General features: G+C 38.4%; 1 protein-coding gene across 1 annotated transcript in view; it reads right to left on the bottom strand.

Moving 5' to 3' along the window:
- LOC124556114 (titin-like) overlaps positions 1-12,834 on the bottom strand; it is a 161,115-nt gene that overhangs the window by 22,325 nt on the left and 125,956 nt on the right. The window contains exon 6 of the mRNA XM_047130135.1: positions 1,873-2,011. Coding sequence (XP_046986091.1) covers positions 1,873-2,011 — 139 coding nt within the window. The remainder of the gene's footprint in view (positions 1-1,872; positions 2,012-12,834) is intronic.

Genomic DNA, 12,834 nt, shown 5'->3' with positions numbered 1-12,834 from the left:
AGTCTGACGTGCACTTTATGAAATTTATAAGGCAATGTCATTTTTCATGTAGCACACACTGCATGGAAACATACACTCTGCAACATCTGATTGAACAATGGAAGCAACAATAAGCAGAATTTATGAAAAAGTTTTATTTCTCATATCAATCGTCTGAGCAAAATGTATGGTCTTTTTCCCCTCTCATAACAGTATTTAATTAATCTCAAAGCTTCTTTACTAATACCTTCAGACGATGAACTAGTTAAATAGTTTTTATGGAACAGTGCAGTAGGTTGTTTATAAAGGAACTCTGCCACTGGGATAAAACATTAATTTTGAATTCAAGGGTATAGAAACTGGAGAGAATATCAGAAACCATACTACTATCAGTTTAGACACTGTGAGCTAGATATTAAAATATTTCACAGGAGTCTGCAACAGGTTTTAACATTCTAACCAACCAGTGAACACTCGCATTTTCCTTCTAATACTTCTGTATGTGACATTTTTACTAGACAAACAAATACTACAACAAAACTGCCCCCTGCCTAACATAAAGGTGCACATTACAAGAAAAATTTTACATAACATTATAGTACAGTATACATATAAAAACAATTTTCATAGTGTGCTCAGTAAGCCCCAAAGCTACTTACACAACAATCATTTTAAAACAATGGTAAGGAGCCTGGTAATCAACTAATAACATCTATGAACTGTTGACAAAAAGGATAACAATCCTCCTTACACTGTAGGATATTTCTACTACCAATGTCACATAGCCTCACTCCATAAGCATAAGACAAGACAGATGGACTTAGTATAAAGTACACCATATCAGGCCCGCCCAGTTAGCTGCGTGGTCTAGCGCACTGTGTTTGGGGCAGGAAGGCGTGCCAGTCCCCGGCATGAATCCACCCAGCAGATTAATGTCGAGGTCCGGTGTGCCGGCCAGACTGAGAATGGTTTTTAAGGTCCAGTTCAGTGAATGCGGGCTAGTTCTCCTAAAATAAATAAATGTCGTGCGACCAGGGCCTCCCAGCGGGTAGACCATTTGCCGGGTTCAAGTCTTTCAATTTGACACCACTTTGGTGACTTGCGCATCAGTGGGGCTGAAATGATGATGATTAGGACAACACAACAGCCAGTCCCTGAGTGGAGAAAATCTCTGACCCAGCCAGGGATTGAACCTGGGCCCTTAGGATTGAATTCTGTCACACTGAATACTCAGCTACCGGGGGTGGACAGTTCCCCTTATTCTGCCTCAGTTATACTATGTCGGGGATTGCTGCACACACACACACTGCCTGCACGTACATGTACACCATCATTACCACAGTTGTGGTTACACTCATCTGGTGTGAGACGTTCCTGGAGAGGGGTGGGTCCACTGGGGGCTGAACCACACAATAACCATGGGTTCAGTGTGGGGCGGCAGTGAGGTGAGAGGACTGCTGTATGTGTTGTGAGGTTGTGAACCACTGAGGGCTATGGCGGGGATGAAGCCTCTCCATCATTTCTAGGTCCCCAGTTCCATACAATACAATACACTAAATTAACAAGAAGTCTGGTGATAAATAAATACATGCCACTACATCTCTTTCTCTTTACAACTAAATTCTGGTGGTGCGAGTCACTTCCTCCATTAACTTGATTACCTCCATCTCAGTTGGGGAGCCTGCAGCAGTGTCAGTTACTAACATTGCTTATGGAAGTGGATAATTAAACAGTTTCAAAATCTGACAAAACCATTATACTTTACGAACCAATTCAAGGGCTGTATTGATTACTAAGGAATACTTAAAACACTAATAGCAATTTTTGTGACGATTTGAACTGTAAGGGCATGCATTTCATTTGATTCAAATGCAACTTCTAGAAGTGCTTTACCTCTGGAGCCATGTAGTCTGGTGTTCCACAAAACGTGTCAGCCATTCTGTCAAGAAATATCTGCAACTTGCACATACCAAAGTCAGCAATACGGATATGGCCCTCATAGTCTAGAAGAATATTGTCCAGCTTCAGATCTCTGAGAAGGAAACGGAAAGTACGTATCAATATATTCATACAGTTAAAACACATTTTAAGTTCTCCATTTTATTAGAACTGAAGTAATTAACTGAAACAAAGTTATTGTATAAATGCATAGGTGCAACCTTTTGCAGGCAGTCTGGTCCCTTTAATCCCCCAAACCAACCAACCAACCAACCTTTTGCATATATTTTCACATCACTTGACGCAACATCAAATTAAAAAAAAATATAGTCACCACTGCACAACAACACTTGTGGAAACTTCCTCTCAGGATAATGGCTCCGAGCACTATGCAACTTAACTTCTGAGGTCATCAGTCGCCTAGAACTTAGAGCTACTTAAACCTAACTAACCTAAGGACATCACACACATCCATTCCCGAGGCAGGATTCGAACCTGGAACCGTAGCGGTCACTCGGTTCCAGACTGTAGCGCCTAGAACCGCACGGCCACTCCGGCCGGCCCTCACAGGATATTATGTAGAGCACACCAAAGAAAAAATTCTCTTTACTTAAGTACATTATTTTTTTAATACACTTATGTTCAGGAAAAAAAAAACAGAACACATTGAACAACTACCGACAGCATATTCATATTCACAGGACATGTACATTAGTATGTTCTGCAGAAATGATTAGCATTTGAAACATGTTGGCCTGCAGGTTTAAGGTCAACATTGATACTGCAGCACAGCACCACCTACCGGTAAAATGTGCCTGCAGCTCTGGTTGTCACTATAAACCCCAAGTAATGGATTGACATGACTTGAGCACGTGTCCAGGTTGCCTCACAGATGTATACGCAAACTGTATCGTCGAATCAGTGAGTTTGAAAGACAGCACATTATTGGCATGAGAATATTTGATGCATCCATCTGGGAAATTGCTGCTCATGTGGGATGAGGTATTTCAGCAGTGCAATGGGTGTGTGCAGAATGGTTCACAGAAGGCCGTAACATGTGATGAGTTGGGTCAGGTTGCACCATCCAGACCACCTCCCGAGAAGATCAACACCTCTTCTGAATGGCACTGGAGGACAGATGAGCATCCTCCTTGGCTCTGGCACAACAGTGGAAATATACTGTCAGGGATGACAGTCCATCGCAATTTATTATGGGATGGGTTACGTATGCATCATCCACTTCTACACTTACATTTGATGAATGTGCAGAAACATGCCAGATGTTAATTGTATATGGAGCAACATCACTGGGGACAGGAATGGCATCAGATAATGTTTTCAGACAAATCCAAATTTGTTCGTTTAAAAATGATTGCCGCATTTTGGTTCGCTGAAGACAGGGGAAGCGGAATCAACTGCATTCACACAAGATATACAGTGCAGACGCAAGGCCTTATGCTGTTGTGTGCTGTTGCGTACAATAACAAATCACAGTTGGTGCATGTCCAGGACACTGTGACCAGTGTCACCTACTTGAATGACATCCTGCGACCTGTAGCCATACACCCTTTCTGCACAACACCCCGACATCATTTTTCAGCCAGACAATGCACGATCGCATGTTGCTGCATGAACAGGATGTCAGCCTTTTACCCTGGCATGGCAGATCACCAGACTTGTTGCCAATCAAAAATGTGTGGGGTACGGCAGAATGATGGGTGCAATCTGTGACTCGATGTCAACCACCGCAGATGATCTTTGGAACCAGGTGAATTCAGCACGGATGGCTATACCACAGGACACTATTAGCATAAAATGTAGATCCAAGAAGCTTTGATATTGGGTCTGCTCCTATTCCCAACAGACAGAACTTATGTCAAATGACTTTAAATGACTATTAGGAAACAAAGCAAATGACTGATGAATGGTGCATAGACATACAACAGATCACTGTATTAACTAGCTTTTGAGTCCTGGTTGTCCTTGTGGCAGAAAGTACACACATTTACATACACAACCAGACAGACATCCAGAAGGATGCTACCATGGCTATGCTGATTATTAGTGAGCAGTTCTCTGGGATGATGGATGTGGGGAGGACTTAGAGAAGGGTGCATGGGGCAAGGAGGGAATAGCAGAGAAGTTCAGGCAGAAGCAGGAAAGACAGATGACTTAGTGGCTGCACAATAAGACAAAATGAGTTGGAAGGGGTTGGGAATATGAGAGACAGAGAGAGAGTAGACAGAGGGGGAGTGAGGAGGCAAGGAGGGGGGAAGAGAGGAAGGTGGAGACAGAGAAGGTGACAGGGAGGTTAAATGAAGTGGGGGGGGGGGGGGGAGAGAGAGAGAGAGAGAGAGAGAGAGAGAGAGAGAGAGAGAGAGAGAGAGAGAGAGAGAGAGAGAGAGAGAGAGAGAGAGAGAGAGAAGGGGGGGATGCCTGCATGGGGTTGGAAGGTGGAAGTGGTGGGATAAGGTATTACACATGCTGGACATGGATTGAATGCTATTGTCAATGACAGAAGAGGAAAGAGAGAAGGTAAGGTGAGGCAATGGGAAACAGGTTAGCAGAGGTTTGGCCAAGGGGGTTACAAGAATGCAGGCTATGCTGAGGAGACAGCTCCCACTTGCATAGTTCACAGAAACCTGTGCTGCAAAGGAGTGTCCAAATGCTGTACACTGTGAAGCAGCTGTCAAAGTCATTTGTGATGAGATAAGCAACAGGTTGGCAACTGGATTGTCAAGTTTTCTGTTTGATACAGTTTGGGCAGTCCACAAACAGACAAAATGAGTTGGAAGGGGAAAGCTGCACATTATTGCAGCACAGCTAATATGTAATATGGCTGCCTTTTATTGGATAGGAAATGTCTGAGACTGGGCTGTAGTAGTAGGTGGTGGGTGGGAGGGAAGATGGGAGGGTGGATGAATGGGACAAGTGTATGACCAATGGACTGAAAGTTTGGGAGCAGGATTGGAATAGGAATAGACAAGGATATATTGCAACTTTTGTAGGTTGCAGAACGCTACTTTGGATGGTGAAGGAAGGAATTTGGGTAGAACATCCACCTCAGGGCATGATAAGAGGTAGTAAAACCTGTGTGGTTGAGTTTTTCAATGTCAGTGTGCTAAACTGGGTGATCAGAGGAGAACTGTTCAGCAGATAGTTAACAGATTTATGAGTGTCAGACGAGGAGTTGGCATGGGAGATCTGTTTGGAGATGAGCTGGTTGGGATATTTTGACAACTCCTGCTTTCCATTACAGATGCAGAATCCACTGATGATGAGGCTGTATGGAACAGACTTTTTGATATAGAACAGGTAACAGTTGTAAAAGTGGAGTTACTGTTGGTGCTTGGTGTGCTTGATATGAACAAATGTATTTATGGAGCCATTTGAAAGTAGGAAACTGACATCTAGGAGGTCTGAGATGGGAAGGACCAAATGAAGTAGATTTGGAAGCAGGTGTTGAGGTTATTAAGGAAAGAGTGGATTTTGTTCTTTCCATGAGCTCAGATTATGAAAATTTCATCAATAAATCTGACCCATACTAGAGGATTTAGGTATTCACTGGACAGTTAGGGTTCTTCCAGATGTCCCATAGAGTGAACAGATAAATAAAGCAAACATAAAGCTCACTCTAGCATGTTTGGGATTTAAAAGTGCCTCTCACTGAGTAGAACTGAAGACCAAGCAGCAAGCTTATTTGATATACTTTCATTCTGTGCTGTGTTACAGAATTATCCTTTGAGGCAATATAATTAAGTTAAATAAAGTATTCATTCAGTGATTCATTCAGTCATTGTCACATTGTGTTCCATAAAACCTATCATGAAGCAGAGCCTTTAGAGTTGTGAAATAACTCGTGATATAGATTAACAGGCAGAAGCAGCTGCTGCAGTCAACTTCTGTATGTATTGTTATTGTTGTTCTGGTCTTCAGCCCAATGATGGTTTTGATGCAGCTATCTGTGCTAGTCTCCTCTGTGCAAGAAGGCTCTTCATCTCTGCATAGCTACTGCAACTTAGATCCATTTGAAATGGCTCACTTTGCTCAAACCTTGGTCTCACTCTGTTATTTTGAACCCCATAGCTCCTTGTATTAAAAAACTGATGATTACTTGATGTCTCAAGATGTGTCTTATCAATTAATCCCTTCATTTACTGAAGTTGTGCCACAAACTTTTCCTCAATTTGATCTTTCCATTAGTTAGTCACACTATCCATCTAACCTTCAGATCAGATTAGATTAGATTAGATTAGATTAGATTAATACTAGTTCCATGGATCATGAATACGATATTTCGTAATGATGTGGAACAAGTCAAATTTTCCAATACATGACATAATTAAGTTAATTTAACGACATAATTAAGTTAATATAGCCACTTTTTTTTATTTTTTTATTTATTTTTTTATTTTTTTATAATTTTTTGTTTGGTTTTTTCTTTTTTTTTCTTAATTTATATCTAAAAATTCCTCTATGGAGTAGAAGGAGTTGTCATTCAGAAATTCTTTTAATTCCTTCTTAAATACTTGTTGGTTATCTGTCAGACTTTTGATACTATTTGGTAAGTGACCAAAGACTTTAGTGGCAGTATAATTCACCCCTTTCTGTGCCAAAGTTAGATTTAATCTTGAATAGTGAAGATCATCCATTCTCCTAGTATTGTAGTTACGCACACTGCTATTACTTTTGAATTGGGTTTGGTTGTTAATAACAAATTTCATAAGAGAGTATATATACTGAGAAGCTACTGTGAATATCCCTAGATCCTTAAATAAATGTCTGCAGGATGATCTTCCGTGGACTCCAGCTATTATTCTGATTACACACTTTTGTGTAATAAATACTTTATTGCTCAGTGATGAATTACCCCAAAATATGATGCCATATGCAAGCAATGAGTGAAAATAGTCATAGTAAGCTAATTTACTAAGATGTTTATCACCAAAATTTGCAATGACCCTTATTGCATAAGTAGCTGAACTCAAACGTTTCAGCAGATCATCAATGTGTTTCTTCCAATTTAATCTCTCATCAATGGACACACCTAAAATTTTTGAATATTCTACCTTAGCTATATGCTTCTGATTAAGGTCTATATTTATTAACGGCGTCATACCATTTACTGTACGGAACTGTATGTACTGTGTCTTATCAAAATTCAGTGAGAGTCCGTTTACAAGGAACCACTTAGTAATTTTCTGAAAGACATTATTGACAATTTCATCAGTTAATTCTTGTTTGTCAGGTGTGATTACTATACTTGTATCATCAGCAAAGAGAACTAACTTTGCCTCTTCATGAATATAGAATGGCAAGTCATTAATATATATTAAGAACAACAAAGGACCCAAGACCGACCCTTGTGGAACCCCTTTCTTGATAGTTCCCAGTGTGAGGAATGTGCTGATCTTTGCTTCTTCAGCACCGTGTTCCAAAAGCTTCTCTTCTCTTCTAGTCTAGATTGTTTATCATCCATGTTTCATTTTTGTACAAGTCTACACTCCAAATACTTTCAGAAAGGACTTACTAACACTTAAATTTTTATTTGATTTTAACAAATTTATCTTTTTCGGAAACACTATTGTCAGTCTGCATTTTGTATCCTCACTACTTCTGTCATTATCAGTTATTTTGCTGTCCAAATAGCAGAACTCACTGACTACTTTAGGGTCTCATTTCTTAATCTAATCCCTTCAGCCTCACCTGATTCAATTTGATTATGATCCATTACCCTTCTTTAACTTTTGTTGATGCTCATCTTATACCTCTTTTGAACACACAGTCACTTCTGTTACAATGCTCTTTAAAGTCCTTTGCAATCTCTGACAGAATTACAAAGTCATCAGCAAACCTTAGAGTTTTTATTTCTTCCCTATGAATCTCAATTCCCTTTCCAAATTTGTCCTTACCCTCCATTACTGGTTGTTCAGTGTACAGACTGAATACATAGGGGACAGGCTAAAACTCTGTCTCATTCCCTTCTCAACAATGGTTTTCCTTTCATGCCATTTGACTTTGTAGCTGTATCCTGGTTTCTGTGCAAGATGTAGATAACATTTTGATCCCTGTATTTTACCTCTGCTACCTTCTGAATTTCAATGAGTGTATTCCAGTAAACACTGTCAAACCCTTTCTGTAAGTCTAAAAAATGCTGTAAACATATGTTTGCCTTTCTCTGTTCTATCTTCTAAGATAAGTCACAGGGTCAGTATGGCCTCATATGTTCCTACATTTCTTCGGATCAAACCAGTCATCCTCAAGATTGGTTTCTACCAGTTTTTTTCACTATTCTGTAAACAAGTCTTGCCAGCATTTTGCAACCATGACTTTCGGCAGTCCATTCCAAAACTCATATTATCCAATTAAAAATAAAATGTTTTAAACCTATTCTGACTTGCTTCAGTACCTGATGCATTGACTTGTTTGTCGATATTCATTCAAAACTTGCTTTATCAAATAGAAATCATTAGCTAAAGATTGAGCGTAGTTCCAAAACTTGTCTCATTTACTCCAAATGTCATTCCAATAGTCACCTTATCCTACCAACCAATTAAATGTTTTATTTTCTCATCAAAGGAAACATGTAATAATTCTCCCACAATTTTACAGCTGATGTCAATGAGGTCTCAAGAAGTGTGCAAGGTCATGAATTTATAAGATTATAATGGAAGAAGGTATTACTCCAGCTTCAAAAGGCAGAGGAAGATGCCATAAATGTGATCCTGCTTTATGGAAGAAAATGAAAGAAACATACAAAATGTAAGGAAAACGTCATATTCTTGCATTGTGATTGCATAACTAGTTTAGATTGTTGGGTCAATACTAAATCAGAACAACACTTTATATATTCATTGTGAACACATTGCAAATATTAAAAGTTACCAATTAATCAGGAATGTAACAATTATAGTCCTGTGATTTAATCAAATTCACACTCGGCTTTTATTATTCATTTCTTTTTGTTTACCACTTCTGTCAAAGAGTTATTGTGAGACCATTATTGTACTGTTATAGACATGGGACAATGGAACCACCACAATATCCAAAATGCAGTCATAATGGACAAATGTAGAAATGCAGGAAAATATGGATGTGTGGTACTCAGCAGTTCTGTAAGAACTTCTATAGCTGTCCCAGCAAAGGTGAGCAAGATCCTTCCATACTGAAATACCACCAAATGTACAATCCCATTGTAACAAGAGTGGTGGAATTGATGTACTATTAACAGGTGAACTAAAGGAGCTCTCAGTATTATCCATTATGAGCATTGGCTTAACCAGGAATTAAGTGATGGTTATAATGTCTTTGCAAATCATCATCTTGCAAAAATTAGTAAGCAGAAAATGAATGGTCTTCTGGGAAATAATGACAACAACAAAAATGAATCTTCAGGAAACAAGAGTAATGTACTTTTACAAACAGATAGCCCTGGCAGAAATCAATCTAGCTTGTCCCAAGTGAAACATCAAAGCACAGCAATGACTAATGTATTGAAACATGGAATGGGAACTAAACATGTTGGAGACACTGACTTTCAGACAAAAAATAATGCTAGGAAATGAATTTATCATTTGTATAATGTAGCAAAAGATGTAGCACAGGTTCCTACGAAAACCATGCAGAGTTTTGTAGTAGTGAATAAATCTAGACATACAGTACTTGCCACATTGCCTCATAGGCATGATCTAATTTATAGTTTATGTGTAAACAAAGAAATTTAGAAAATAAACATTGAAAAACAAAAACTGTGTTCAGAATACACTAAATGTGATGTATTGGATATAAGGAAGCTGTACTGTAACTTGCACACCAAGTAAAGTTAGAAAAAATAGATAAAGAAGGACTTTTAAGGAATAAAATTATCCATCAGATTCCTATAGGCCTATGTCCTATTGGCAACAGTGAGGACAGTAAAATGAACAAGAAATAAGAAAGAAAATGCAACACTACTGGTGATCCAAATTTAAATTAAATGTATGTGATGCTGTCAATGAGATACCCAACTACCAAGTCATGAATAAACCCAATCTAAAATTTTATCACCATAATGTACAATCCCAGCACAATAAGAGTGAAGGAATTGATGTACTATTAACAGGTGAGCTAAAGGAGCTCTCAGTATTATGCATTCTGAGCACTGGCTTAACCCTGAATTAATTCAACATACAAAACTAAATAAATTCATTTTGTCTTTCTACTATTGCAGAAATAACAGCAATATGGGTGAGGTAGCAATTTACATGAAGGAAAATATATATTTTTTGCCCTACTTGACTTAAATGGAACAAATGCTGGAATGAACTATGAAACGGCAGCTATAACAATTGTAAGTTTAACCTCATTATTGCTACAGTTTACCAATCACCATATGGAAATTTTGAACTTTTCTTAAATAAACTGGAGTCATTGTTAAACCAAGTGAATAAAATGGATTGTGATCTGATAATCTGTGTAGACTTCACCACTGATTTCCTCACAAAAAGTAGAAACAGACATGCCCTTTTGAACCTTCCCAGATCCTACAATTTAAGAGCTGAAGTAAAAGCTGCTATATGAGAAACAGACACTTGCAAAACAGCTCTAGTTAAGTTTGTATTCAATATGAGTTTACACAACCTTTATTTAAAAATTTTCAATGCTGGCTTTAGTGACCATATTGCTCAAATATCAAGCTTGAAAATAAAAGACATAATTGTTAACACATGTCTTTAAGAATCTCATGTTGAAGTTATATTCAGGATAACATGAACTATTTCAACAGCTTACTAAATGAAGAAAAATGGACACAGGTTTACAAACATAAGACATACATGAAAAATTCAGCACTTTCACTGATATATTAACCCATTTCCATCAAACTGAATTACAACAGAAATCTGTAACCATAAAAGGGAATTCTAGAACAAACATTTGGATCACAAGGGGAATAGGGGTTTCAGGCCAGGAAAAGAGCCTCCTTCATAAAATATTTAACTTGAAAAATTCTCCATCTGAATTATGCATATACCTTAAAAAATATTCTGAACTACTAAGAAAAGTAATAACAGCAGCAAAAGTAATGTGTACTGATGAAGACATTTATAATTCAGTTCATAAAGTGGAGTGTTATATAAAAAATTATCTTGTGAAAACAGAGCACCATGTAAAAATATAACACTATCATGAGAAAACAAGATGCAAAAACCTCTTAAAAGTAGCAACACAACTAACAACTTTTTCATATGAGTTGCTGATAATATGATAAAATCAAACTTAAATAAGAATACTCTAGCTAATGAATATAAATTAAGTGCATGTAGAGGGTCAATGCACATCAGCTCTGTCCCTCTTTTTCTTTTTTTGACAAGGGAAAGAGTCGAATTCCCCACAGAATTCAAGCAAAAATCTCCATCTATATTTATAAGTTTACTTGCAAATTTTATTTCTTCTACTTCCTTTACAAGGTTACTTGAAAATCATATACTTCCTTAATAATGCTATCCCAATAGCTGGAAGACCATTCCAGAATTTCCATGTTGTATTCCATAGGATAACCAGTGCCAAGACAATGTTCTGCAATAGCTGATTTCCTAGGATTTTGTAAGCATGTGTGGTGCTTATGCTCAGTACACCAGCCCTCCATGGTCCTCATAGTCTGACCATTATATGATATGCCACAGTTGCATGGCATATGTTAGACGGCTGCCTCATGCAAACTAAGATCATCCCTAACAGAATCTTAAGGGACCCTAATCTTAGATGGATGTCAGAAAACGCATTTCACATAATATTTCTGCAAAATACAGCTAATCTTGTTGGTGAGACACTCTGTGTAAGGCAAAAGGCCTTAGACCTTGCAGCCAACTTGGTATTATCACAACTCACCTGGTGTACAGTTGGTCGATAGCATAATGTACATCTGATCTGTCTTTCATTATATCCATTCTGATGAAAGGTGACCTCAAGGTGGCCTAACTCAGCTGACAAGCTGTCAGAATCTGAGGTGATGTGGGCCCTTCAACCTAAGTACAAAGTACATCTGGCTTTTTCTTGGGATTGGCTGGACAGTGATTCACGGTTGCATTCTGACTGCAAATTTCATTCTGTAACTGCTCAGCATTTGGCAACATTTGTACATTTCCATGGCTCTGAGTCTAATATTATACCTTAATGTTCTGTGATAAATCTCATGGAGAAAGCTTTTGACAGTGTATCTTTATCTGTGTTAGGGAAAGATTTAAATTTTGCACTGCTGCCAGTGGTTAATTTTATCAGTTCTGTTAAACATGCTGTTCTAAACCACCTCCTGATGCTACAGAGGAGGTTAGGAGGCAGGTATGTCATGTGCTTACTGGGAAATGTCCACCCAAGAGTAATATAACAACAGCCAAGAGGGCTGCTTTATGTTCACTTAAGAGTGGATCCAGATGTTATTATTTTACCTACAGACAAGGTCAATGCTACAGTTGTTTCGGACAAGCAGGATTATGTTTAAAAGATGTAGTGTTTACTACCTGCTTCCATGTATTGCAGGATCAGTACTGACCTCACAAAAAGTGTTGTGAGAAAGACCAATGGCCTCCTGAAGTGACTTCCCTGTCACAGGAGACCATCAAGCGCCTTAACTGTTGTTGTGCTGTTTTCCCTATTTTATACGGCCTCCCAAACATTGATAATGAAGGGGTTCCTCTTAGGCTGATTGTGAATAACACTATTGCTCCCACATTTCATTAACAAAAGATCTTGCTGCTCTTTTGAGACCACTAGTAGGTCACAGTGAGAATCACATTAAGAATTAGGTGCATTTCGTACATCAATTAGAGGGAATGCATCTGAATGACTCCAATATTCTAGTAAGTTTACATGTGGTCTCTCTCTTCACTGATGTTCCCCCGTCTGATTAATTATGCTTAATTGCAGTTAGGTATGGTGTTG

Source organism: Schistocerca americana, chromosome X (assembly GCF_021461395.2).
Source record: "Schistocerca americana isolate TAMUIC-IGC-003095 chromosome X, iqSchAmer2.1, whole genome shotgun sequence".
Lineage (NCBI taxonomy): Eukaryota > Metazoa > Arthropoda > Insecta > Orthoptera > Acrididae > Schistocerca > Schistocerca americana.
Note: the sequence above shows the minus strand (reverse complement) of the source record. Positions and strands in the feature narration are given on the sequence as shown.